Genomic DNA, 27,200 nt, shown 5'->3' with positions numbered 1-27,200 from the left:
AAACAAAAGCGCCATCGTATATGGACAGTAACACAGTGACAGCAGTCGAGTTACGTCAAACACACAAGGCTACGGTGGCGCTATCTGTTCATTTCATAGCGGCCGTTTTAGTTATTTTAGTGATCCATTGATTTTTGCTCATTATTTATGATCAGTAACTAATGCTTTGTAATGCAACGTATACGAACACACAATATTGTGGGAAGATACAGTACTGGACGAAATAAAGTGCCCATTGGTGTTTTTCATACAAAATGCTCATATTCAGGGGGTCGAATCTCAGCTTCTAATGCACCGATTGATCCCAAATTTTATCTGGACATTCGTGAAAACTTGAAAATTGATCTGTAAAAAAAGAAAATATTTCTAAGCAAAACTTTTTTAAATATCGTAAAACTCTCATTTCAAGAAAAATAACTGAATTGAGATAATTTAATTATTTTGTTAACGGATTACTTGAAGTAAATGGTTTGTTCAGAAAAGTTGTGTATTTCGTTAGACTAACTTTGCAAAAGAATATATTTACCTAAAAATTGAAATTTCGGAATTATTCCAAAATCAAAATTTCTCAATTTTTCTTGAAATAGGAATTTGGCGATATATTAAAAAGTTTTGCTCAGAAATATTTTCTTTTTTCACAGATCATATTTCAAGTTATTACGAACAAAATTTGGGATCAATCGGTGCATTACAAGCTGAGATTCGACCCCCTAAACATGAGCATTTTGTATGAAAAACAGCCAATGCGCACCTTATTTCGTCCAGTACTCTACCACTATCATATCGTAACAAAGTAATACGTTTTTTTTTTTTAATTTTGAATACCGCATTCGGTAATTATTTTTTACGAAATTAGAGCAGCTGAATACAGCAAAAATGGATTTACTTTTTGCACATGTTACTTACACTTGATGTACTGAGCCGCAGTAAAATCAATTATCGAAACTACTGAAATAGTCTGTTGTTCTATTTTCATCAAAAAAGTACAGGCAATAGAATTGAATGTGTGGGATATATTTATTAAACCAGTGAAAAGTTCACATAAGTTAAAATTCATAATAATAAAAACGAAACAAAAGTACAAAAATAGATCAAATAAATTTCGTACAATGTGTTTATATTGTTTCGCCTTTTTCTTGTTTTTCTAATGCAATAAATTTTTAATTCATCTGCCTAACTACAAGGCAAGCATCAAACCAACAGAGCAGTAATTTATGTACGATTGAAACCATCCAACTCAACAAGTGAAGCCGTACCGAAAATTAAATAAAAATGCTCAATAAATATTCATTTGATTCCTAAATATACCTTCTCGAAATCGTTACCCACCAAGCACACGCTGGCTGTTATTTTTTGGCACGTTCACATCCTGGCGAACCTCTCTCTCTCTCTCCCTCTAAGTCTTTCTTTAGTTTTGGACATTCCCTTCTCTGATGGTTTTTGATTTCGCGAATAGAAAATCCAGACCTCATAATGCACCCCTCTCTCTATATGTATCCCAAAAATAGACTCTCATGCATGGAAGATTGTTTGCGGATATTTTCCCTCCGATAGAACGAAAATTATCTCAATGGTATAAATTTTCCCTCCCGTTACCGGCGATCCGTATCGTGCTCGAGAATCACTACAACAAACGTTTATAGGCTGGAAACAATTTCCACGAGTCGACTATTTTTGGCACGTATCTACATATCTATGATGATCGTTTACGCACGAGTTGCTGTTTTTAAGGTCTTCAATTCATTTAGGTACGATTGAATCAATTGGGAATGTACGTTTTCTAAGCAACAGCGGTTTCATATCTTGCGAATCAACTCCGAAATAAGCTTACCGGAAAAATTGTCCTCATCGAACACAACCGTGCCCCCGGGCTCCGGAGCCGTTTGTGACAGTTCCGTATCGTCGAACTCCAAGTTTGGCTCGTAGTCGTGCCAATCGGACAGGCTGGGATGTGGATCCTCTCCATGGTCCATCAGCGATGGGGCACCTGCAATTGTTAGGAAACCAAAAAAAGATAGTCAGTTTTATTGGTGTTACAGCACAGTTTTTGTTTCATAAGATATTGATCGTAACTACTCATTCAAGTGTATACTAATACTAGCTGTCCCGGCAAACTCTGTCTTGCCAATCTTGTGGTGGTTTGACAGTTTTTAAGCTCATTTAAACACCGCACTCTAGATTGGTTTGATTTCGATCATGTTGATTTTCTTCCCAGCTCATAAAAATCAGAACTTTATCAATTTTCCAACTTTTTGAGTTGATTTTCGTAACTTTTTATACATATAAACACAGCCACCATGAATACGAATCGAAACGTGCAAGGGTGATGCTGATCGGTTCGGCCGTTCGTGAGTTTTGTTGCCTCAAAGAAGCTACAAACTCATTTTTATATATATAGATAACCTGATTACAGTTGAGCTTGATAGACCGCCCGTAGATGCTACTCCAGTATCGCCAGACCAGCTGATCTTCTATTTTAGGCGACAGTTGCTCCTGCCACGTCAGGATGCAGGTCAATGTGGTGAAGGAGAAGGAAGTAATGATTGCAATCATGTGTATCCACATCAGACCGAACATACCTCTGCGTCTGCACAAATTCATGTTGGTGAGATATGGTTGGCAATGGGTTCACACATTGGTGTGTGGATGCCAGATGTAAGGTGATAGAATTGTGAGTTTCTAAAGATGTGCGGCAACGTTCACATGATTGCATAACTTGTATGCGTTATCTGATAGCGAAGACGTCTAATAACAAGACAGACAGCTCCCACCCTATCGCAGGCGACAAGGTTGAAACGCCCTCAACGATTCACAGGAACATTAAACATGATTGTGTGCGTGTACATGCAAATACGTACACGGAAGCTGTAGCATCTCACACACACTTATTAATTATGTTGATCTCGGGAGTCGTTCGCGGCGCTAGTGTGCTTGAAGTTCTCAGAGTATATGGAGCAAGAGGGTAGATGTCTGTCTTGTTATTAACCGTCTTCGCTGATAGATACTGTGCAGTGAAAGTTGGAAGGAAGGAAAACGAATGTTTTCGACCCGTTTCTGGTTCTAGCGAAGTCTATGAACAAATATATGAATATACATGAGTTGTATATGTAGAGAGGAAGGAGAAAGTACATAGAAAGATACAAAATAGGAGAAATGGGACGGGCCACCCGAGCAGAGGCTAACAACAAAATGATAGCAAATCGAAAACTCGATTTGTATTCAGCAGCAAATTGATATCACATTTTGATATAAGATTGTCTTGACTAAATTTGATTACAAATTTATATTTCGTTTTGCTATCACTTCAAACTATTATAAAAAAAGTTGTTAAGGTATTTCAAAACTTCTTAGCTACCTTGTATAATAACTCTAAGAATATACTATTAGTGTAATTATCTTATGGCATTTAGAATTGTATATCTAACGAAAAACCCCTTTATATTTAACGATTTTTCCATTTTTTTCTTACTGTTAGCAAAAACAGTTATCAATTTGCTATCACTGATAGCAGGATTTGTTTTCAACTTGCTGTTACGGGAACATTTTTCTGCTCTCATTTTTGATGTTTTAACCGTTAAAACGACCAAAACAACAACAACCTGAGTTATCATAATTTGCAATATCACAACATCAAAATTTGTTTTCAATTTGCTGTCAGACTTTGCTCGGGCAGGGATTGAACCCAGGACTTTCTGCATACGAATCAGAAGCGGTAGCCACTAGACTACCAAGCCCGTCTATTAATTATTCAAAACTGGTTGTAGTTGTTGAAACTGTAAACAGCAATTTATAAATATTTTATGAGACTTAACTATCGCAAGAGTTACTCGATAAAAACCTAATAAGTAGAAAATCTTGAGATCGATTGAAAATGAAGGATATACGATACGACTTTTTGCATTCGTAGTGTGGCAGACACAAAGATACTCTATGACCAGATAGGTCAAGGAAATCCCATTACAAAAAGATGTTAAACTGTACCGGGAATCGAACCCACCCATCAACATTGTCTTGCTGTAGACGTAGAGCTTCACGTTCATCGGCTGAGCTAAATGGATGCCCGAAGCTGGTCGATGGGTGATTGCGATATATTTAGAAGTATTTTGGCACGCAAACCAAGCCGGTAATGTGAATTGAAAACCAACAGTTTTATCCAACTTCCACCCTCGACGCTCGTGTAGATTAAGAACCACAGGGTTCAACACCCCCCGCTGTTGGTTGATATTTGACCCTAAAGTGCAAATCAAGTCAAAGGCAGCGCCAGCCTAGGCCAGTCAACACACCTGTCGGTCGGTCGGTCGATCGGGCGCCAATCCCCCACCGCGCTGCTGAATGGGTTGTTTTCCTTGGACTAATTTCGCCTTAATTTCATTCATTTCCGACTCATTCTTGCTTCACCCTACTACGTAAGTCGTTCGCAAAGAAAGTGGAAACATACGATCCATGCTCTCATACGAAGAAGGGTTACGTTTTCCATTATCATAAATCGAAAGAAATTCAGGCTTCCCACTGGGCGTCATACTCACTTAGGTTAACCCTCTAATACCCAATCCCGCCTTTAGACGGGGTATAGTTTGAGCATTTTTGTAATTTTTGTTTCGTGGAAAATCAAATTTTTTATATTTTTGGCTGATATTTAGGACTGTTCTGTATATCTCAAAATGGTTTTTGGTGTATTTTAAAGCGTATTTACATTTTTTTAAATCATTGAAAAATTGATGTTTTAGTCACCTTTTAGAAGTCATTGTTTATTTTGTATTGAATCGCTACAATTAACATATTTTAAATTTTTCCCAAATCATTCTATCCTTGTTTAACAATTTAAGGGAATCGAATACACTCTAAAATTATTTTCCTTAAAATTACACGGAAAATAAAATTTTCTGTGAAAAAAATTTAAAATAATAATATTTCAACAATAATCATAAAATCTCAAAATGTTTCCATCTCAAAAAATCCGTGCCCCAAATTTGCTTCCAGGAAAAATATAAAAGTGTGGGGATGTTCAAAAATAAAAATTAGAAAAATCAAAAACTGAAATTCACGAAATCGAGAATTAAAAAGAATCATCTTCCAAAACATGTTTAAAACGATTTTAGATGACGAAAAATGATATTAAGATCAAAATCAAAAATTTGGGTATTAGAGGGTTAATAGTTCGCTACGTATGATTTCAATAACTGCAACAGTGATTGTTTTAAAGTGGCAGTAAATTTTGCCAAATTAATTTCACAAAACTATTGCATTGTCTATGCTGTTAGAATATATACGCACTACATTAAGTTTATGTAGTCAGAAAATTTTGTGTTTTGCCTTTCTCATACACTAAGTGTACTGGAAAGGCTATATGATCACTCCAAAAATGACTTTTTGATAGTGTAACCTTCGCTGCAGTTTACAAGCTGTATCTCATATCTCGGTTTATGTATTGCTAATACCCTGAGATAATATTGTATTTAAATGTAAATATTCACACAAGAATATTTTGGATTATATTAAATTAATTAAAACCAAATAAAAGAAAAATCGAATTTCGCTAAATCTACTTTGAGTTTTATGGCAACCGATTTTGATATAGACCATCACGCCGCTTTCCGAAAAAAAAATGAATTAAATCGGAAAGGCTGGCAGCACGGCAAAAAGAGACGATGTGTCGTCAAGTGAGAGCTCTCTCAAAAACGGTTCGCCAATTAGGAGCTAGGGCAATTCCGAAATTCGAACATAGCTAGGTAGCACAGTTGGATGCGATAAACTGCTCGACTCTCTCCGGGTGGCGCCAAGACCAACACCAGCAAATATGGAATGCGGCCTTAGCTACGAAGAACGTGGGTTTTGGAATAGGATCATCCGATTGCTGTATGATTGTGGCTATTCATCCCGAATAGTTGGGCAAACCTATATAAGGCTGCCCTGGCCACATGGAAGGGCTCTTTGATCCTGGATAGTGAAACAAGCAACAAGGTGTTATTTCGGCAGTGACCAAATTCAAGTTTAAGTCTACGGACAAAAGTTATAGTCCGCGAAGAAGTTTAGTTGCATTTTGCAAAAAGTGGTTTAGTTCACAGACAATACGATTTCTAGTGTGGGAGTGATTATTAACCCTACTAGTAAGGCTAGGAGTAGCCCCGGTTCTCCTTATCGCTAACGTTGAGGCCGGTCGTTTAGTGAGAGGTCGCGATACGGTTCAAAGTTAAAGACGGTACGGTGATTGACCGCGGCGTTTGTAGACCGTTTTCGTAAGGTACCGCGAGTGAGCTAAACCCTATAGAAATTCCTCTCTAGTGCTATCCAGTGATTGCCGAAGGTCGTACGTCAACACACGACCGAATCACCGTGAAAGTCCTCCGTGAGAGGTGAACGCTCCAAAGTCCGGTTATTACCGGTGAAGCCCAACGAATACTCACGGCCGGTCAGGGACCGGCGAGACCCAGGAAACCCCATCCGCCGGTAGGAATCCGGCGACGTCCAGCGAATCGTCATCGACCGGTTGGGAACCGGTGGCGCCACGTGGTACCGCGTGGTGGTGATATCACACCGTCTCTTCAGCAGTGAGCAAGTGAGTCCGTTCCTTTTCCCAATAAGTGCTTTTAGAGTTTTCCAATAAAACCATCAACTAGAATAATTAAATACAATTAGCTTTTTGATTTTGCCTTAAAAATTGCCTTGCTTCTTGTGTGAGCCGAGAAATTGATTTTCAGCTTCTTTTGTTCGCGGCGGTTGCAGAGGTACAGGTGAGTTTCCACTAGTGCGGTTGTTTGCCCTGAGATAAAGAGGTAGGTGAGCTAGTTGGGGACGTGCGGACGTCCACTTTTAAGACGTGTGGACGTCACTGAAAGTATTAATTGGCGCCCAACGTGGGGCACGACACGAATTCGTTCCCCTAAAAAAAAAAACAAAATATTAGAATAATGGCAAGCGTTTTGTAAATATTATATATAAAGAACTTTCGATTAGTTATACATATCTATTATCTTATGTATTATACAACTGATTGCTGATTTCCTAAACAAGTCTTGCCATACTCACGTGTAGCGTGTGCTGTTCTGTACTTCAATGTTGCTCGTCGTCTTCTCCTACGCTCTTCTCGTGTCAGCCCAGCTAGTTCAGACTGTATAGATCCATCGTGCTTCCGTTTTCCATGTCCGACGGAATTCACAGGAGCGATAGTATTAATTGGCGATCCTTCGTAAAATTGATAAATCTCAAATTGTGTGGCTTAACCTCACAATTTTATCCGCACTAGGGGAGACTCACGAACCCTCATTCTAACAGTGTTTCGTGATCAGATTGCTATTCGATCTCTTTTAGCAGCTATCTGAGCGATAGGAAAGTCTGTTTGATCGGTAAAAGCAAGCAAAACGGCAAAACAATATAGCCACAAAAACACCTTTTGTTCTCGGGTGGCGTGATCTCAAAAATATATAAATCTCATGGTCATTGCGAATGCTCATCTTCTTATTATTTAACAGCGATACGGCTTTCTAGCAAATTAGCGTGTGCGGAGTTTTTTTTATCAGCTTTGGTGTGTTTCTAGTTGTCTGGACATATTATTAGCTCATTTTTTTCATTTACTTTGTACCGAAATTTGCAAGCGATGGCTAGTGCAGGTAGTAGTCAGATCACGTGCCTTGAAGATTTGGAGGCGCATTTTTGCGATCTTCGTGTCGATTTCTTGAATGAGGATGAACTCGATTATGAGTTACATGTGAGAGGAATCATTTGCGAAGAAGGCGCGCAGATGGTCAGAAAACGAGGAAATCTCAGAGAAGCGTTGAAACAGGAGCGAGAAACGCGCGCGGTGATTAGTGTGAAATATGAGCTAGATCCCGAAGACGATTATGCGACGTGTGTAGATAAATATAACCATACTCTTGATAGTCTGGTTGGCGTGAAAACTGTACCAACACGTTGTCAGTCTTCACTGCTGCATTTAGGAGTCAGAATAGGCAGATTGAAGCAATACATGGATGATAAAAGGCAGGATACGTTGCAGGCATTTCTCGATAAAATCATAGATTTATTAAACCGCTTCTTTTATCAGAAGCGAGACCGACAGAAAACGGATAGTGAGGGAAGTGACTTGCTTATCGGAGAGTTGTTAACTGTTCCCTCTACTTTGCCAAACGTTCAAATGGTACCGGCTACGCCAAGTTTTCAGACAAGCGGCCAAAGCGTCGCGACGGTAGATTCAGAAGATATGGACCTGATTCAGTGTTTGCAGAGGTTAGGATGCCTAGACCCGTCGAATAGTTCAGGAAATCTCAAAAAGGATGTTCGAGATGCAATGCTATCATTCGAGCATGAGCTGTATCATTTGCGAAAATTCAAGCAGACTTCACAAGCAAGCTGCACTATAAAATCTCCGATGGTTACCCAAACGACGAACGTAACCTCAATTTCAAATACTCATTTTTCGAACCCCTCTACTACAGTGACAAATGTTCTGAGCTCTCCGAGAGTTACAGCAACAGTTAGTGCACACCCTCCCTTGATTAGTTCCAATGCACAGAGCACCACAGCAGGTACTATTCCAAACGTTTCACTCGCATACTCGGCACCCCACGTGTTTGGTGGTTTGCCTCACGGGTCGTCCGCTTTTGGATACCCGACTCCTTATTCGGGAACGTACCCCAGCATGCATACCTATGCTGGCTTGTATCCGAATTACTACGGAAATGCTCCGTATCAACCATATCCTCCGATTTCGTATTATGCAACTCAAGTACCCTTTTCGACAACGGTACCAGTTGTATCGGCTGTTCCACCCATGTCAGTGATACAATCAGCCCCAATCTCAAATCCAGTTGGTTCTATCAACCCACAGATAATTCCTGCTCCAGTGGTGCCTCCTCTTATCCCAACTGTTCCTCAGCAGCCGGCATACAGCCATAAGTCGTTGCCAGTCTCTAAATGGAAACTAGAGAAATACGCAGGTACCGATCAAGGTAGTGGATTGAATGAGTTCCTAGTGCTGGTGCAACAGTTATCGCTCGCTGAGAGAATCTCAGAGCAGGAACTGTTCGACTCAGCCTTTCACTTATTCACTGGACCTGCCTTGAACTGGTTCATGTCGATGAGTTCTAGTGGACTGTTGAGAGATTGGAACCACATGGTGGACGAGCTGAGAAAATCGTTCGTACACCCAGAGCTAGACTCTCTAGTGCGCTCAAAGGTGTACCAACGCAGGCAACAAAGAAACGAGTCGTTTCAGGATTTTTACTACGATATGGATAAACATTTTCGATCGATGACGGTACAGATGGGAGACTCAGAGAAACTGGACGTTGTGAAACGTAATATGCGAAGCGACTACAAAAAGTATCTTTTGTGGCAACCCATTGCGACCCTGCAACAGTTAGTTGAGGCAGGTCGACAGATTGATGCTTCAAATTTTTCGTTGTATAATAAAATGTTTGGCTCAGAAAAGTCGACCAATGTTATTAGTCAAAGTAAATCGGGAAAACCAGATGTGAAATCCCAACATGTTCGACCTAACGATAAGAAATGGTCTGAAAATTCCAAACAAAAATTTTCCAACAGCGCTAACAAAGCAGCTAAGGAACCTCCAAAACCACAACCGAATCCGAAGAAATCTTCAATTTCTAATGATTCCGCGCCCAAGCCTCCAGTAGGAAAGGAAGACCCGCGAGAGGGAAGCTCTAAGAGTATTCGTACGTTAGACAGTTTGATCGCGGCTCACAAACCACCCCAACTGGATCAATGTATTTTTTGTCGTTACACGAACCACACTGTTGACCAATGCCGATCAAGCAAAGGTCTGTTTTGCAGATTATGTGGATTTAAAGGGTTCGACACCCAAAATTGCCCGTATTGTTTAAAAAACGAGTTGCAGACGACCAAAAGTCGCCGGTCGTCAACGTCCTCCGCGTAAACTCTTTCCAGAATTCGATTACACCGTTGGAATGTTTTGAACCCACTTCAGCGGATATGTACTCAAAAGAGGATCCAGAAGTACAAGTAATTCTTAATTCAATACCAAATGACAATCGACCATACGCGAAAGTGAAGCTGTATGGCTGCATAGTGAAAGGTTTACTCGATTCAGGTAGTAATTTAACCCTGATAAGTGATCGGGTTTACTCGAAACTTAACAAACCAAAGCTACATGCACTCCAAAGACCCGTGGATATTAGATCAGCCAGCGGGACCCAACTACAGGTGTTGGGTAAATTATTTATTCCAATAACCTTTGATAACCAAGTGCGTATTATTTCAACATATGTAATCGAAAACTTAATTTTAGATTGCATACTCGGGATGGATTTCTGGAAAAGATTCAAAATATCTCCAGCCATTCAACGGTGTGCTTTAGTTGAAGAACAGACTCCAACCCACGAGGAGGCTAGTTCTTCACTGACTGAATCCGAGTTTCAACGATTAGAAGAGGTTAAAAAGCTCTTTAAAGTCGCAAACAAGGAAGAAATTTCATCCACCCCGCTCATTACTCACCGAATTGAGATTTCGGATGAGTGGAAGAGTAAACCAGCTGTTCGACAGTACCCGTATACCGTCCCTCCGAAAGTCCAACAAAAGTTGGCTGATGAACTCGAGAGGATGCTTCGAGTGGGAATAATAGAGAGATGCCATTCAGATTGGTCCCTAAATATTGTCCCGGTAATTAAACCTACAGGGAAAGTACGAGTATGTCTTGATGCTCGCAAGATTAATGAGCGTACCGTGCGAGACGCATACCCTCTCCCACACCCTGGTAGGATTTTAGGACAACTGCCCAAAGCTAAATATCTTAGCACAATTGACCTCTCCGAGGCATTCCTACAAATACCCCTGGAAGCCTCCTCACGCCGGTATACTGCCTTCAGTGTACAAGGCAAAGGAATGTTTCAGTTTACTCGCTTGCCCTTTGGCTTGGTAAACAGCCCGGCGACCTTGTCCCGTCTGATGGACCAAGTATTAGGACACGGGGAGCTGGAACCACGAGTTTTTGTCTACTTGGATGACATAGTCATCGTGAGTGAGTCCTTGGAGGAACATATAAAATTGCTTGAAGAGGTCGCTAGGCGGTTGAGAGCCGCAAACCTCGCTATTAACATAGAGAAGTCCAAATTCGGCGTAAACGAATTGCCATTTTTGGGTTACTTGTTGTCAACCCAAGGCTTAAGACCAAACCCTGAGAAAATTAAAGCAGTAGTAGACTATGAGCGCCCATCCACGATAACTAAATTACGCCGATTCTTGGGCATGTGCAATTATTACCGCAGATTTATCCAAGATTTCAGTGGTATAACTGCGCCTTTAACCGAACTGCTCAAAACGAAGAGCAAAATTCTAGGATGGAATGACCAGGCCGAAGAAGCTTTCTGTGCCATAAAGGAAAAGCTCATAACAGCTCCAATCCTCATGAGCCCTGACTTTTCCAAGGAATTCTGCATCCAAACCGACGCCAGCGACGTAGCGGTGGCTGGAATTTTAACTCAAGAGCAAGAAGGCTCTGAAAGGGTAATTTCCTATTTTTCACACAAACTTACGACCCCACAACGCAACTATCATGCTTGCGAAAAAGAAACTCTAGCCGCTTTGTTGGCGATTGAGGCATTCCGCGGGTATGTAGAAGGAGCCCACTTCACTTTGATTACGGACTCCTCAGCACTCTCCCACATAATGACTACAAAGTGGAAGACTGCATCACGTTGTAGCCGCTGGTGCCTAACGTTACAGCAGTATGATATGGACATTGTCCATCGAAAAGGAAGGGACAACATAGTGCCCGATGCACTGTCCCGGAGCATTGCTCTAGTCGAAACCCGGTCAGCTTCTTCCTGGTACGAAAAGACCCTCGAGGAAGTACGAAACAACCCCGATGATTTCGTAGACTACCGAATTGAAAACGAAAATCTATACAAATTTGTTTCCACTCCGAATCAACCGTATGATCACCGATTCGAATGGAAATTCGTTCCACCCGTAAAAGACCGGGAGAGAATCATTCGTGAAAATCACGACGAAGCGATGCACCTTGGAGTTGATAAGACCCTGGATCGAATCCGACAGAGGTATTATTGGCCAAGGTTAGCCGCCGAAGTGCGGGAATATGTCAAGGAATGCACTACATGCAAAGAAGTAAAAGGTGCTTCCGTACCCGTTGTTCCCCTCATGGGTGATCAAAGGATAACCAAACACCCCTGGCAAATCATTGCGATGGACTATATTGGTCCCTTGCCCCGAAGCAAGAAAGGTTACCAATACATTTTAGTAATCCTAGATTTATTTAGCAAATGGATTATGCTTACCCCTGTTAGGAAAATTAGTAGTTCGTCGTTGTGTACGTTAGTCCGAGATCAATGGTTTTTCCGTAACTCAACCCCGGAGGTCATCATCACGGACAACGCCTCATGTTTTTTATCCAAGGAGTTCAAATCACTCTTGGATCGATTTAACATTCGACACTGGCTAAATGCCAAATATCACTGCCAAGCGAACCCAGTAGAAAGGGTAAATCGCACAGTAAACGCAGCCATAAGAACTTATGTCAAAGAAGATCAGAGACTTTGGGATTCAAAGCTCTCGGAAATCGAAACCATTCTTAATTCTTCAGTCCATTCGGTGACGAAGATGACCCCTTATTTTATCACTCATGGCCATGAGCTATTTGTGAAAGGTTTAGACCATAAGGAATTGTCTTCTGAACAAGATCAAACTCTTGAAGAACGATCTCAGAGTCAAAAGACACTGTTCGATAAGATCTACGAGGTGGTAGAGAAGAACCTCAGAGAGGCTCACGAAACCGGTAAACATAGATATAATCTTAGGCACCGACAGCATGCCAAAGCTTATGAAATAGGCCAAGGTATTTATTATCGAAACATGAAGCAATCTAGCGCTGCACAAAATTACAATGCTAAATATGGCTCCATGTATCTGCCCGCTCGGGTGAAATCTAAACTTGGCTCGTCTTCGTACGAAATCGAAGATACAAACGGAAAAAGTTTGGGCATATGGCATGCCTCACACTTGAAACCCGCGTAAGCTTCCAAAGGACTAGGTAAATAATCTTGTCTGGTTCTTCAATCGTAGATCTAATCGAGTTTCAATAAAATCCGTCCTAGCAACGATTCCGAAGCAAACACTGAATCGTCTTTGGTTTGTAAACAATCTTTTGCAGTTGGAGTCCCATTCATCTCAGCTTTTTGAAGAGTCCATTCAATCACTACAAAGAGAGAAGAGATTAATGAAAGCTAAAAGTTCGAAAAAATCGTGTCACGATCAGGTAGGAATATCCAATTATCCAAGATTTTTCTTCAAGCAGGAAAACTTTGCTAGCTAGGGAAGATTCATTTATTACGTCCATCGTTTTTCGGGATTTCTAGACCCCCCCTCCCCCCTCTGTCACGCTATTTTCCTATACCTAATACACGTACTGTCACATTCTCTTAGACCCCCCCTCCCCCCAAAATGTTGGACGTAATTTTTGAACGTTCCCCTAATGTTTTGCTCACGTTTTCACGATGACAGGAGAGAAAATTATTTCGAAGAAAACAGTGTTGCCAAGTTCTTTCGAATATGCCTGCATGTCTGTTCACATCCTCAATATAGCAGAGTTCGAATACGAGAGTTCTAAAATTTGAAGACACGGAAAAGAATCATTCGGTAATTTGAATCAGGTGTTTGATTCAGCCTAACCTTTAGACAATCGCGTCTAAGGCAAACAGAAACGGTCGCGTGTACAGTTAGTAGTAGATTAGAGTAAAGTTATAGCCATTATGAAGTGTACAGTTAGTAGTAGCGTTTAGGATAATTTAAAAGTAATTGACTGGTTGAGTATGGTATGAAATGGAGGGCCCGCTTGAGTGTTATTTGTATGAATGGATGAATGAGCTTAGAAATAAATACCAGTACACCCCTGAAACATATCAAAGTTTCCTCGCAAAGTTGAGGGAGTAATAATGAATTCTTATCTTGAGAAAGTCGTTTTCCAAATAATGAATAAGTAGAATGAATATATTGCAAAACAATTCATGAAGATTTAAAAACATATGATTGAACGTTTTACTCGACAACAAAAGGTTTTCATAACCACCAAATAAATGATCCAGACCTACTATCCCGTAGAAAAGCGTGAATTGAGTATCCTTGATCAATCTCCTCGAAGACTGATCCCAACAAAATTACCCTAATTGAGTAATTTTTCTACTGGGAGGAGGACCATTGTAACCTTCGCTGCAGTTTACAAGCTGTATCTCATATCTCGGTTTATGTATTGCTAATACCCTGAGATAATATTGTATTTAAATGTAAATATTCACACAAGAATATTTTGGATTATATTAAATTAATTAAAACCAAATAAAAGAAAAATCGAATTTCGCTAAATCTACTTTGAGTTTTATGGCAACCGATTTTGATATAGACCATCACGCCGCTTTCCGAAAAAAAAATGAATTAAATCGGAAAGGCTGGCAGCACGGCAAAAAGAGACGATGTGTCGTCAAGTGAGAGCTCTCTCAAAAACGGTTCGCCAATTAGGAGCTAGGGCAATTCCGAAATTCGAACATAGCTAGGTAGCACAGTTGGATGCGATAAACTGCTCGACTCTCTCCGGGTGGCGCCAAGACCAACACCAGCAAATATGGAATGCGGCCTTAGCTACGAAGAACGTGGGTTTTGGAATAGGATCATCCGATTGCTGTATGATTGTGGCTATTCATCCCGAATAGTTGGGCAAACCTATATAAGGCTGCCCTGGCCACATGGAAGGGCTCTTTGATCCTGGATAGTGAAACAAGCAACAAGGTGTTATTTCGGCAGTGACCAAATTCAAGTTTAAGTCTACGGACAAAAGTTATAGTCCGCGAAGAAGTTTAGTTGCATTTTGCAAAAAGTGGTTTAGTTCACAGACAATACGATTTCTAGTGTGGGAGTGATTATTAACCCTACTAGTAAGGCTAGGAGTAGCCCCGGTTCTCCTTATCGCTAACGTTGAGGCCGGTCGTTTAGTGAGAGGTCGCGATACGGTTCAAAGTTAAAGACGGTACGGTGATTGACCGCGGCGTTTGTAGACCGTTTTCGTAAGGTACCGCGAGTGAGCTAAACCCTATAGAAATTCCTCTCTAGTGCTATCCAGTGATTGCCGAAGGTCGTACGTCAACACACGACCGAATCACCGTGAAAGTCCTCCGTGAGAGGTGAACGCTCCAAAGTCCGGTTATTACCGGTGAAGCCCAACGAATACTCACGGCCGGTCAGGGACCGGCGAGACCCAGGAAACCCCATCCGCCGGTAGGAATCCGGCGACGTCCAGCGAATCGTCATCGACCGGTTGGGAACCGGTGGCGCCACGTGGTACCGCGTGGTGGTGATATCACACCGTCTCTTCAGCAGTGAGCAAGTGAGTCCGTTCCTTTTCCCAATAAGTGCTTTTAGAGTTTTCCAATAAAACCATCAACTAGAATAATTAAATACAATTAGCTTTTTGATTTTGCCTTAAAAATTGCCTTGCTTCTTGTGTGAGCCGAGAAATTGATTTTCAGCTTCTTTTGTTCGCGGCGGTTGCAGAGGTACAGGTGAGTTTCCACTAGTGCGGTTGTTTGCCCTGAGATAAAGAGGTAGGTGAGCTAGTTGGGGACGTGCGGACGTCCACTTTTAAGACGTGTGGACGTCACTGAAAGTATTAATAGAAGGCCCGGAGAGTCGAGTCACATATACCAATCGACTCAGCTCGACGAATTGAGGTGATGTCTGTGTGTGTGTGTGTGTGTGTGTGTGTGTGTGTGTGTGTGTGTGTGTGTGTGTGTGTGTGTGTGTGTACAAAAAACTCACATCACTTTTTGGCAGTAAACCTCAACCGATTTTAATGACCGACGGTTCATTCGACGCGGCATATAGTCCCATTGTTTCCTATTGAAAATGGTTCGGATTGGTCCAGCCGTTCCGGAGTTATGGCCATTTAGGTGTTCCGGATCGGTACCTCTGGGAGGGACCAGACATGAAAATGCAACAAACCCATGCATGCGACATATCAAACCACGGCATTTTCGATCATCTGATAAATGGAAAGCAGGTAAATAGTATCAGACCATATCTAAACCGGTAGTGTTCCGGAACCGGTTCCGGATGTCCCGCCGGAAGTGGCCAAATATAAAAGAGAACCAAACCCATGCATGCGACACAATCAAACCACGGCATTTTCGATAATCTGATGAACGGTAAGTAGGAAAATAGTCTCAGACCATATCAGAACCGGTAGTGTTCCAGAACCGGTTCCGGATGCCTCGCCGGAAGTTGCCAAATATAAAAGAGAACTAAACCCATGCACATGACACATCAAACAGCGGCATTTTCGGTAACCTGATGAACAGCTAGCAGGAAAATAGTATCAGATCATATCTGAACCGGTAGTGTTCCGGAACCTGTTCCGGATGTCCCACCGGAAGTGGCCAAATATAAAAAAGAACCTTAAACCCATGCATGCGACACATCAAACCGTGGCATTTTCGATAACCTGATGATCGGTAAGCAGGAAAATAGTCTCAGACCATATCTGAACCGGTAGTGTTCCGGAACCGGTTAAAAATGTCCCGCCGGAAGTGGCCATACACAAAAGAGAACCATACCCATGCATGCGACACATCAAACCACAGCATTTTCGATAATCTGATGGACGGTAAGCAGGAAAATAGTCTCAGACCATATCAGAACCGGTAGTTTTCCGGAACCGGTTCCAGATGTCCCGCCGGAAGTGGTCAAATATAAAAGAGAACCAAACCCATGCATGCGACAGCGGCATTTTTGATAACGTGATGAATGGTTAGCAGGAAAACAGTATCAGATCATATATGAACGGGTAGTGTTCCGGAACCGGTTCTGGGTGTTCCGCCGGAAGTGACCGCATATAAAATTGAACATAACTCATTCAGGCGACACAACAAACAGCGACATTTTCGATAACCTGATGAACGGTTAGCAGGAAAACGCTATCAGTCCATATCTGAACCGGTAGTGTTCCGGAACCGGCTCCGGGGGTCCCGATGGGTGAATGCAAACTTTTTAAGGAGTGATGTGTACGCATATGGTCAAATCTCAACCGCTACATAGTAATTAACTTTAGATGTTTTTGACTTTGCTTGTCTCAAACTGGCTATAACTTGAAAAAGGTCAAACTTATCGCAGCTTTTTAACCCTCATTCGAAAGTTTATTTAATTTTCTATCAAAAACAGATCTTTTAATCTAATGGTTTAGTTAAATATCTTAGTTTTCTACAGAATTGAAGCTTGAAAATATTGTTTTGCCTTTCTCGTGCACCGAAGTGTACTGAAAGGCTATATGTTCACTAGCCTGGTACACGGTTTATATGGGAAAATATAAAAAATAGAAAGACTCCAACTCCTGTATACTTTTGGAGTTCCATGTTGGTCCCATATCAACTGTGCAAAATTTCAGATCGATCGAAGAAACTATATTTTAGCGCCCGCCATTCTTAGTTTTTCATACGATTTACTATGGGGAAAACTTACTTCTTCAAAGAAAAATCACTTGCGGTCACCCATTGATCCCTAAAAATAAGTCGTTGAATGATTTCTGTAGATAACTTCACGAGGAATCAAACCTCCGAGAATCGCAAAGCGATGCGACATTCGTGGAAAAAGTTATCAAGCCTTTCCCGATCGATAAAATGACGAGATTTTATTATTTATTGTTATTCCTTACATGTTAAACAGCATTGGCATACCATTCGGTTTTCAGTCAATAACTTTTTCCACATGCCTTAGATCGCTTTGCGGTCTTCAGAGAGTTTGTTCCTCGTAAAATTTCCATAAAAAGCATTCATCGATATATTTTTAAGGGTTAAGGGGCAACCTGTGGCGATTTTTCTTTGAAAAAGTGATTTTCTCCATAGTAAATCGTATGAAAACTTAAAACGGCTGGCGCTAAAATATAGTTTCACCGATTGAGTTGAAATTTTGCACAGTTGATATGGGGCCAAAATGGAACTCAAAAAGTGTACAGGAGTAAAATGTCTTTTTGTGTCCCACGCTAATGTTCACTACATGGCTATATGGCGTCTCAAAATTCAAGATGGCGGCAAAAACTTCAAGCCGTCAGCTGTTTAATGGAGGTTTACGCTCTAAAACCATTCAATATGGGTGTATCTGATATGGGGAAGAAGTCTGGAGTCCAAAAATAGTGACCAGAATTTCCAAGCTGCTGGACATAAATCCTAAATGGCGGCTCAAAATTCAAGATTGCGGCTGTTGTTTAAGAGTTCAAGGCTCAAAAATCAAAAACCAGATAAATTATATGATCTCTGATGCCATGAAATAGATTTCAGTTAAACGTATGAAAGTACGATATTCATCAACATGTCACTTGAGTTGTGTTGAAATGTGTTTTCGAAGGCACGAGAAAGGCACCATCACCGCTAGGTGGATTAATTAGGGTTTTTTTTTTGTTTGAGCTGCGAATTGCTGACGTTCAGTTTGCTGGAATATCCAACAATTTAGACAAATACAGTAATGTTCCGATTTTATCATCCATCCGATCGTCATTCATTTTTCTTAAATTTCCTATTGCATTTGAGGGTTGAAAACGTTTGGCGTGTAGCATTGGAGATCCATCACTTCTTGGATCGTCAGGGATTCCATTTTCATCCGATATGCGTTCAAGTCAGCTGATGGAATAATTTATGCACTGAAGAAAAAGGTACAGGTGGAGCTGCTGTTGTTGTTGTTGATGTTGTTTTACACAGTAATCGCGCCCACATCATCCATCGTCAGCTACAACAAGAAGTTACGACGGCCGGTGATGTTAGTAGTGTGGTATGAAACTGAACCAGACATGGAACGCGATTATCTAACTCGAACATAATTCACTTCGAGCTTCTCGGCTCCTTCGGATGGGTCTTGGACTCTATAAAAAGGGTGTGCATGGAAAAAATGCACCATCAAGTGCACCATCTATGTTTATTTTTGAGCACTGAGTTTTTATTCACAAAATAATTATGTAGCTTGTTCGAGATAAATTACTGATGGGGTTATCTATATATATAAAAATGAGTTTGAAGTCCCTTTGAGGCAACAAAACTCACGAACGGATGAACCGATCAGCATGACCCCTGCATGGTTCGATTCGTATTCGTGGTGGCTGTGTTTATATGTACAAAAAGTTACGTAAAACAACTAGAAAAGTAACAAAATTGATAAAGAACTGATTTCCCATGAGCTGGGAAGGAAATCACCACGACCGAAATGAAATCAATCTAGAGTGCATGCTATTTTGAGCTCAACAGTTGTCAAACCACCACAAGACGGCAAGACAAAGTTTGCCGGGACAGCTAGTCTATCTATATATATAAAACTGAGTTTGAAGACCCTTTGAGGCAACAAAACTCAAGAACGGATGAACCGATCAGCTTGACTCTTGCACGGTCCGGTTTGTATTCGTGTTGGCTGTGTTTATATGTACAAAAAGCTACGAAAATCAACTGGAAAAGTAACAAAATTGATAAGGTGTTGATTTTCCATGAGCTGGGATGGAAATCAACATGACCGAAATTAAATCAATCTAGAGTGCGGTGCTTAAATGAGCTCAGAAGCTGTCAAACCAAAAGATTGGCAAGACAAAGTTTGCCGGGACAGCTAATTCACTATAAATAGGGTAACCAATATAATTTGGACCCCCATATATTTTGGACCCCCTGTGTCCTATTATCACAACTTACACAGGTTTAATGATGAGATGGCGGAAATTTTTAGAATCATTCGCTAAATAAGATCGCTCTGCACGGGCAGCAATCATTTCCTCACTGGAAATATCCTTATTTGCCTTGAAATTGTTTTTTGCAAATCTCGTCATCCGTGCGAGTGTCGCATCATGTTTACAAAAAGAGATTGCGATGCTGAGGAAACTTGCAGATGTAAACAAAAACGTTTATCATTCTAGCGCATTCAATTTGCAAAGTTCGTCTAATCAGCCTTTGTCAATCAAGTAATTAAGATGTGACCCAGCATATTCAAGCGGCAAATTCTTCCAAAATAGTTTCAAACGAGTTTAAACACCGGCTGTCCAAAATATATACTGAAGAGGATCCAAAATATATTGGGATGTCCAAAACAGTGAAAACTGATGCTTCAAAAATCAGATATTTTCATCAAATTTTCAGCCAGAAATGACCTTGTAGGTATTTTTAACGGACAGTGGAGGCTTTTACGAACATACTAACATCATCATTACGTGTAAATACCCTCTGAATCTGTTTGATTTTGAATTAAATTCAAACCAATGTCCTCTAGGGGTCCAAAATTCAACCGTTACCCTAGTTCACCCGAAAATGGCAATGATGGTGCAACGAAAGATACCAGTCGAATTTCACGCCAGAAAACAGAAAGTTAAACAATTGAGTTTTATTGTGATTCGTACAATGTAATAATAAGCGTAGAAGATCAATGGAGCGCCATCAAGGGCGCCTTCATCGCCACCGGCGAGAATAATTTGAGAGAGCTACGCATCCGAAGAAAGCAGTGGATCACAGATGATACCTGGAGGAAGATAGAGGAGCGAAGGAACGCCAAAGCCGCGATAGAGTGAGCAAAAACACAAGGAGCCAAAGCCGTTGCCCGTCAGCGCTATTCGGCTCTCGAGAAGGAAAGACTCATTCACGAAACGCGACGCGAGACAAGACACGACACTTATGGTTCTTACAATCATCAAAATAATTAAAAAATTACCTCAATGCCGACCGGTTTCGGGATCGATGCAGCCCATCTACGGGACAATGTCCGACTGATTGCGATGTTGTTCGTACTGATCCGGGTCCGGGGAGAGAGAGAATGTTACTGCAGCCGATTCGTCACGATCAGATCGTATAGACTCGACATGATGGGAGGATCGTCTTCATTCATCAGCGGTTTTTGGGCATTGCTGATGAACATTGACTCCCATGTGCTTAAGTGGGAAGCTTTTCTCACACTTTTTATGAGCTTCGCACTATTCCAATCTATTCCAACCATTCCATCGTATGAGCCGCCACGCTCGATTCGTTGTTCCTATTCGACACTACGGCATTCCTGTGTTCTCTGATGCGAACTTTGACCTTCCGACGGGTTTGGCCGATGTAAACCGCCGGGCAGTCCTTGCAGGGAACCTGGTATATGCCAGACTGCTCGTCAGGTGGAACCTTGTCTTTAAGGTTACAAAGCAGGTCACGCAGTGTTCTCACTTTTATGAACAACGTGTAACCATTGTCGGTGGAGTGTTGTTTTTATGGGGTTTGTTATTTTGGGGTAGAATGGCAGGCTGACTCTTTTCACCTCTCTTGTGTCCGGTTGTAGTGTAGTTATACTGTGGCGATGTGTTTTACGTTTGTGTTTACGAGGAATTATTTTATCCACAAAAGACCGGTCGTACCCATTCACCTCGGCTGCTGAATAAATTCGGCATTTTTCTTCTTCGAATTCTTCTTTGGCCATAGGTACGTTAAACAGCCGGTGTGCCATGGAGTGAAATGCGACTTGCTTTTGAGCACCGAAGTGATTGGAGTCTGATTGTGCAGAATACTGCACAACAGTGAATTGACTAATGACGGCGCTCTGATATGCAGAGCAAGCTCGATGATCTTGCCAACCGCTCCTCGGCGGCAGATCTTACCATCAACGTCAACAAGACAAAATCGTTGGATAAACACGGTCAACCCTTCCAGCATTACGGTAGCTAAGCAATCAGTGGAGAATGTTGAAAGCTTCCAATATCATGGTAGCCAAATGGCGGCCCATGGCGGCACCAAGATCGACATAGGTGCACGGATCAAGAAGGCGAGGGCTGCTTTTGCGAGTTTAAGAAATGTATGGAAAAACAACCAGATCAGTCGACGCACCAAAATCCGATTTTTTAACTCAAACGTGAAATCTGTGCTGCTATACGCCAATGAAACCTGGTGTGTATCAGTGGAGAACATGCAACGGCTGCAGGTCTTCATCAATAGATGCCTGCGATATATGATTCGTGCATGGTGGCATCTCCAATGAGGAGCTCCATCGTCGATGTCATCAAAAACAGATAGTGACAGTAATTCGGGAGCTCTACAGTATCTCCAAAAGCTGTTTTGATATACAAGCACAGTTATTGTGATTTGTTGATGTTATTTTTGTTAAAGTAGATGTTTTGGAGATTCTCACAACATAATGAAATACTATTTTGAATTCCACAGATGTTCTAGGTCTTTCCAAAGCTCTATGAAATCTAGGTAAAGGATCTACAAGCGAAACTAGTGTTCAATGAATAACTTCTTTATATGCACAGACCCATGACGTTTGAAACAAGTAAATGTAATATTGTACTGAGCTGTACGGTACAGATCTTTCAAGAATTCCATGGAGTGTAAGCCTTTATATCTCTACAACCATAACCAGCACGCTAACGCCGCTCAGCACAAAAGTGCATAATTTCCAGACTACACCAAAAATGTGTAACCCTTGCACATTTACAAAATCAGCTCCAGTGTCCGCAAAATCGTAAAATTCGCAAAAATGTTTGTACGCCAATCTAGCTAGGTTTACTAGTGACCTTGGAAAACAAAAAAAAATCAACATTTCGCATCTAGACGAGTGTACGAGCTGTTTTTTGAGAATGTGTAACTGTCACGCATTTTTGTGTGGTCTGGAAATTATGCACTTATGAGTAGGTCTTACACATTTTAGTGCTGAACAGTTTTAGCGTGAGTGCTTGTGCAGGTCTGTGAAGATCTGTAATGGTCCGCGCATGAATGTAGAGGTCCGTAAAGATCTACAATGGCAATTCAAGATTATTCAAGGTGGTTGTAGAGTTCCAAATATATTCGATTCAGGTCTGTGAAAATCTACGAAGGATCTCAAAATTTCTAGTAGACCCTAAATTTCTATATACCTGAAGAGCAAATATTGTTTTTGAATTTGTAGAATTTTACAATCAGGTCCAATAAAATCGATGAAGGCTTTATTGAAATAAATTCAATAATTGGCAAATCTTCACAAAGATTGGCAAAATTCGGGAATAATACGCTTAAATTGATGTAACTGCTGTCTGATCACTTTGTGCCCAATCTCATTGGGATTTCATGCTCTGACCAGTGTTGGAAAACATTTTTTTGCAATTACGTTGCTTATTACCCTACTTTTCACTCGCGGTTGCAACGATAAAACGGCCTACTTTTCTTCACTAAAGCAAAGGTGCCGAAAAGTACTACTTTTCGGCACTCTTAAGAGTGCTGAAAAGTAGCACTTTTCGGCACTTTTGCCATCACATACATTTTGCCCACTACCGCGATATCCGTAGATAAACCTGTTGCTCCTACATCCAATTAGCAGCTCGAATCCAAATCAGGACTATTAACGATTCGATTCGGACCGTCGATCAGGTGCAGAAGCAGCAGCTGAAGCTACTTTTGCTCCTTCTTATGTTGCTGATTGACGACGACGACGACGGAGCTTGAAAATGTGTGGCACCTTCAACACCATAGCCTACCTGATCGAACAAAAAACTGCGCCGGTGCGCATGGATGCTCCCACGTGGTACCTCTTGATTTCATGTATGTGTAGCTATATAGATTATCCGGAGCGAGTATTTTTCGTAATTGCAAAAAATGTTGTATGCAACGCGTTGCAAAACTCGATTTTTTCAGCACTCGTCGTATTTATCCAACTCGGCAAGCCTCGTTGGATAAATGTACAACTCGTGCTGAAAAAAATCATCATTTTGCAACTTGTTGCATAAATAACTATTTTATATGTGTACACAAATCAAAGCAAACCACGATTACAGGTTGGTTATAAACCATGTAATTTTAGTCATCTCAGAACCTGCTCTCCAATCAAAAACTTGCATGTAGCGTAAACTTTAGGTAAACATCCATTTTCGAATATTTTTTTACACTTCCACTATCCAGTATAGATATTGAGAAAACATCTACCAAAACCGTACCGTACCGTAGTCATCATCCGGGGATTAATACAGGATTTAGCCGATGTTTTCGTTATGAATCCAATGAAAATTGCCATTATTTGGTCTTACCATTCGAAATTATGCTGTTTCCAATGATATTCCAAGCACGAACATATTTCGAGTTGAACTACTACTCTACTCGTAGTGAACTCTTACAAAGAGATGTGTCTCAACGACAAGTGTATATGCATATGGAAGTCACTTAAGAAAGTACGGCAGCGTTATTTGACAGATTTCAAATTGCCTGATTCAATAAACACTAGGTGCACCGCGAAGCAATATATTTCCAAAAAGTGCACCGCGTGGCAGAAGGTCTGAGAATTCCTGTTCTAGGGTTTACTGGTTCAAGTGATCTGCTTTCAACTACCGAACCCACATTTCAAATTAAATAAAGTCAATTTTCTATTTCTGGTCACCTGACTTCCCTTAGTGCGCCACCATGCTTACAAACCAGAAAGTGAAAAGGTGCCGTTTAACCAGATCATTACCCACATTCAACAAATATAAGTTTTCGAATCACAGAGATTTTAACAGCTAGCATAGCATAGAATAAACACTTGTACAAACCGTGGATGGAGTTGCAAAGAGTACGTTTATAAACCACGTAGACCAAATTTTGGTTATCTCAGACTCCCCCTCCCCCCGTACACTTTTGTTCATACAAAAAGACTTTGGCGGCTTGCTCCCTTGATAATATGTTTCTAGCAATATACAGAGATATAAAATAACAACAAAAAAGAAAAACAATTGAGCACAATTACAGATATTTAATGCAGAATATGTGTATTCTACAGCCCTCAGCTGGGGTCTATACCTGATGCATCTGCTTAAGTGAACGGAATTCGGTCAAGGTAGTTTATTATTAAATAAAAATACACAATGAAATATGTATACCGTAATATCACCTAAATCCAATAACTTTTTTTTATTCCCAATTCAGTTCACTCAATTTGTTTTGCATGGTGTACACGGAATTAGGAACCGAAAAAGTGATTAAATTAGGGTGATATTACAAATTTTGTAAGATTCAAAAGTGCCAACAGGCGGATAAACCTAGTATCAACTAGTTCGTTATCCGATCACTTTTTGTCCTGACTACCTTTACCAAAGACAATGTTTTTCAATGTAGTTTAGAATTTCTAAAAAGACAAACTGACGTATCTGAAAATAGATCACTGGGAGTTTGAGGCGTCAGACCTCAAGCAAGATCGCTGGGCGTTAATTAGTTAGCACAACAAGCTTTTAGTAAGAAATCACTGAATTAAAAGAAACTTATCATACGTGACATTTTTTTTCGTGGACACCCATCAGTCGCAGCAGCAGCAGCACCCAGTTTACCTTCACTGTCTCCTCGCACTTCCATTGCACCCGTTCACACCTTGTTAATCCAGCGAGTTTACTACGTTATGCGCTTAAAGCGTGGTGGATTGCCTTGCTTGCAAAAGTGCATTTCTTTCTCGTCAGGGCCGGAGCATGATAGAGTGTCGGAAACCTTCAATAAAAATCGTTGTTTCCTAGATGCGCCCACAGTCGAGTCGTGGCCCCAACACTTTAGTATTGTAGGTAATGGGAGTATTTTCCAGCACTATCGAAAGCAAGAGCGGTGCGTGCTGTCTGACGGGACGGAATGCATTATTTTATTATCAAACGGAATGCTCCCATCATCCGCTACACGATGCGGCAAGCGGGCGGCGCCTGATGACTGACTGACTGACTGACTGACTGCCGAACTGGCGGCTTGTCGAGTGCAGCAGCAATCGGATTGACGTGCAAGAAGAATTTGGAGGAGAAGTAATCGATTATGAAACAGGTGCTTCTAACGGGCCATAATGAGAAATCTTTCGGGGGCAATACAGTTGCTCGTATAGTCGTATGTACGGCTTTGCGTTCGTAGGAGGAAACACATTGCGTCGATTGTAGGTAGATGCACTGCACACACTTGGAGTGTCGATCTGAACTCTAGGTGCACGTTACCTCTACGATGGCCTGTTAAGGCCTACGTTCTGAAGTGTTTTGCAGTAGCGTGCTTCAGATTTGGCATGCTGAAGGATGCAATGTATAATACACATCGTGTACTGTATACATTCCAACCAATATGTCAAGGGGTACAAAAAACCTGATAAGTAAAACATGAATACTCGTATAATGAAATCAGATCCGCAGTCAGGTCATTACTTTTAATTTATCACTGCCTTTTCTAATACGTACTTGATACTTGATGGTCTACAACTCTTAGCGATGAGACTACGCCGAATGAAGAAATCACCTCCACTGAACTCGGTCCTGGGCCAATCGCTTCTAGTCGCGCTGAACATTAAGAGTCCTTAGGTACTCCTCAACAGCAAAAAAAGCCAACGAATGCGCGGTCTACAACAAAATCGATGGCCCCTTTTCTTGGTTCTTTGCTGAATATACATAGTATTAGCTTGTCGTTCCTCCGGCATGGCAGCTACGTGCCCAGCCCACCGCAGCCTGTCGTATTTTATTCGCTTCACTATATCCATCACTTTATATGCTTATCAGGGATCAGAAGGCCGGCTCCAGAGGCACGTTATCCTTCATCTGGGACATTTGTGCCATCGCCTTTTTCATAATCTACCTGAGGGAGAAAGGGACAAGGGATGCGAATATGAAAAGGGAAAGGTGATGGAATAGGAAGGGGTGCCCTTGTAAAGGGAATGAACGCATAAGCGCAACAAGAGCTCATATCCCATACGGGTTTTATCAGTGCCCTGAAAAGGACACTGTAAAATGCATAAGCATAAAGAGAGCCTCCCTGATAAAAATTTCCAATAGAATCACCATAAACTACCGTTAAATAAGGATAAATTTGACTGTTCAACAACAAATTATATTGTGTACTTATTTTCCTGCTGAAAATGCTCTACTGAAACTACAATACGTGAACAATAAAATCTATGGCACTAGAGATTTCAATAATAAAAACACTATAAATTGTATGGTTGTTGACTCAATTTGCTCCAGAAAATTAGGATTTTTTTTATGGTAAAGATACATAACAACCCCCATTTTCTATTGTAAAAGTGACATTTACAATACATGCTATGGTGGAAAACAATAGAGTCTGTTGTTACTCTATCGTTTTAAACAATTGAATAAATGGAAACTACCATTCATTTCAGCGTATTGTAACAATACATTCTGTTGTATCTCTATGATCTTTTTTATCAGGGCTATAGCTCATTGGAGGTAGCTTGTGACGTCATGCGACTTTCAATATGAAATTGACACG

At 41.0% G+C, this 27,200-nt stretch overlaps 1 protein-coding gene across 1 annotated transcript in view; it reads right to left on the bottom strand.

The window, feature by feature from the left end:
- Positions 1-27,200, bottom strand: part of LOC109411464 (rho GTPase-activating protein 68F) — a 114,427-nt gene that overhangs the window by 50,689 nt on the left and 36,538 nt on the right. Inside the window, exon 3 of the mRNA XM_029870196.2 lies at positions 1,832-1,987. Within this exon, the coding sequence (XP_029726056.1) occupies positions 1,832-1,987 (156 nt within the window). The remainder of the gene's footprint in view (positions 1-1,831; positions 1,988-27,200) is intronic.

This window comes from Aedes albopictus, chromosome 2 (assembly GCF_035046485.1).
Source record: "Aedes albopictus strain Foshan chromosome 2, AalbF5, whole genome shotgun sequence".
In the NCBI taxonomy this organism is placed as follows: Eukaryota; Metazoa; Arthropoda; class Insecta; order Diptera; family Culicidae; genus Aedes; species Aedes albopictus.
This window is presented reverse-complemented; position numbering and strand designations above follow the sequence as displayed.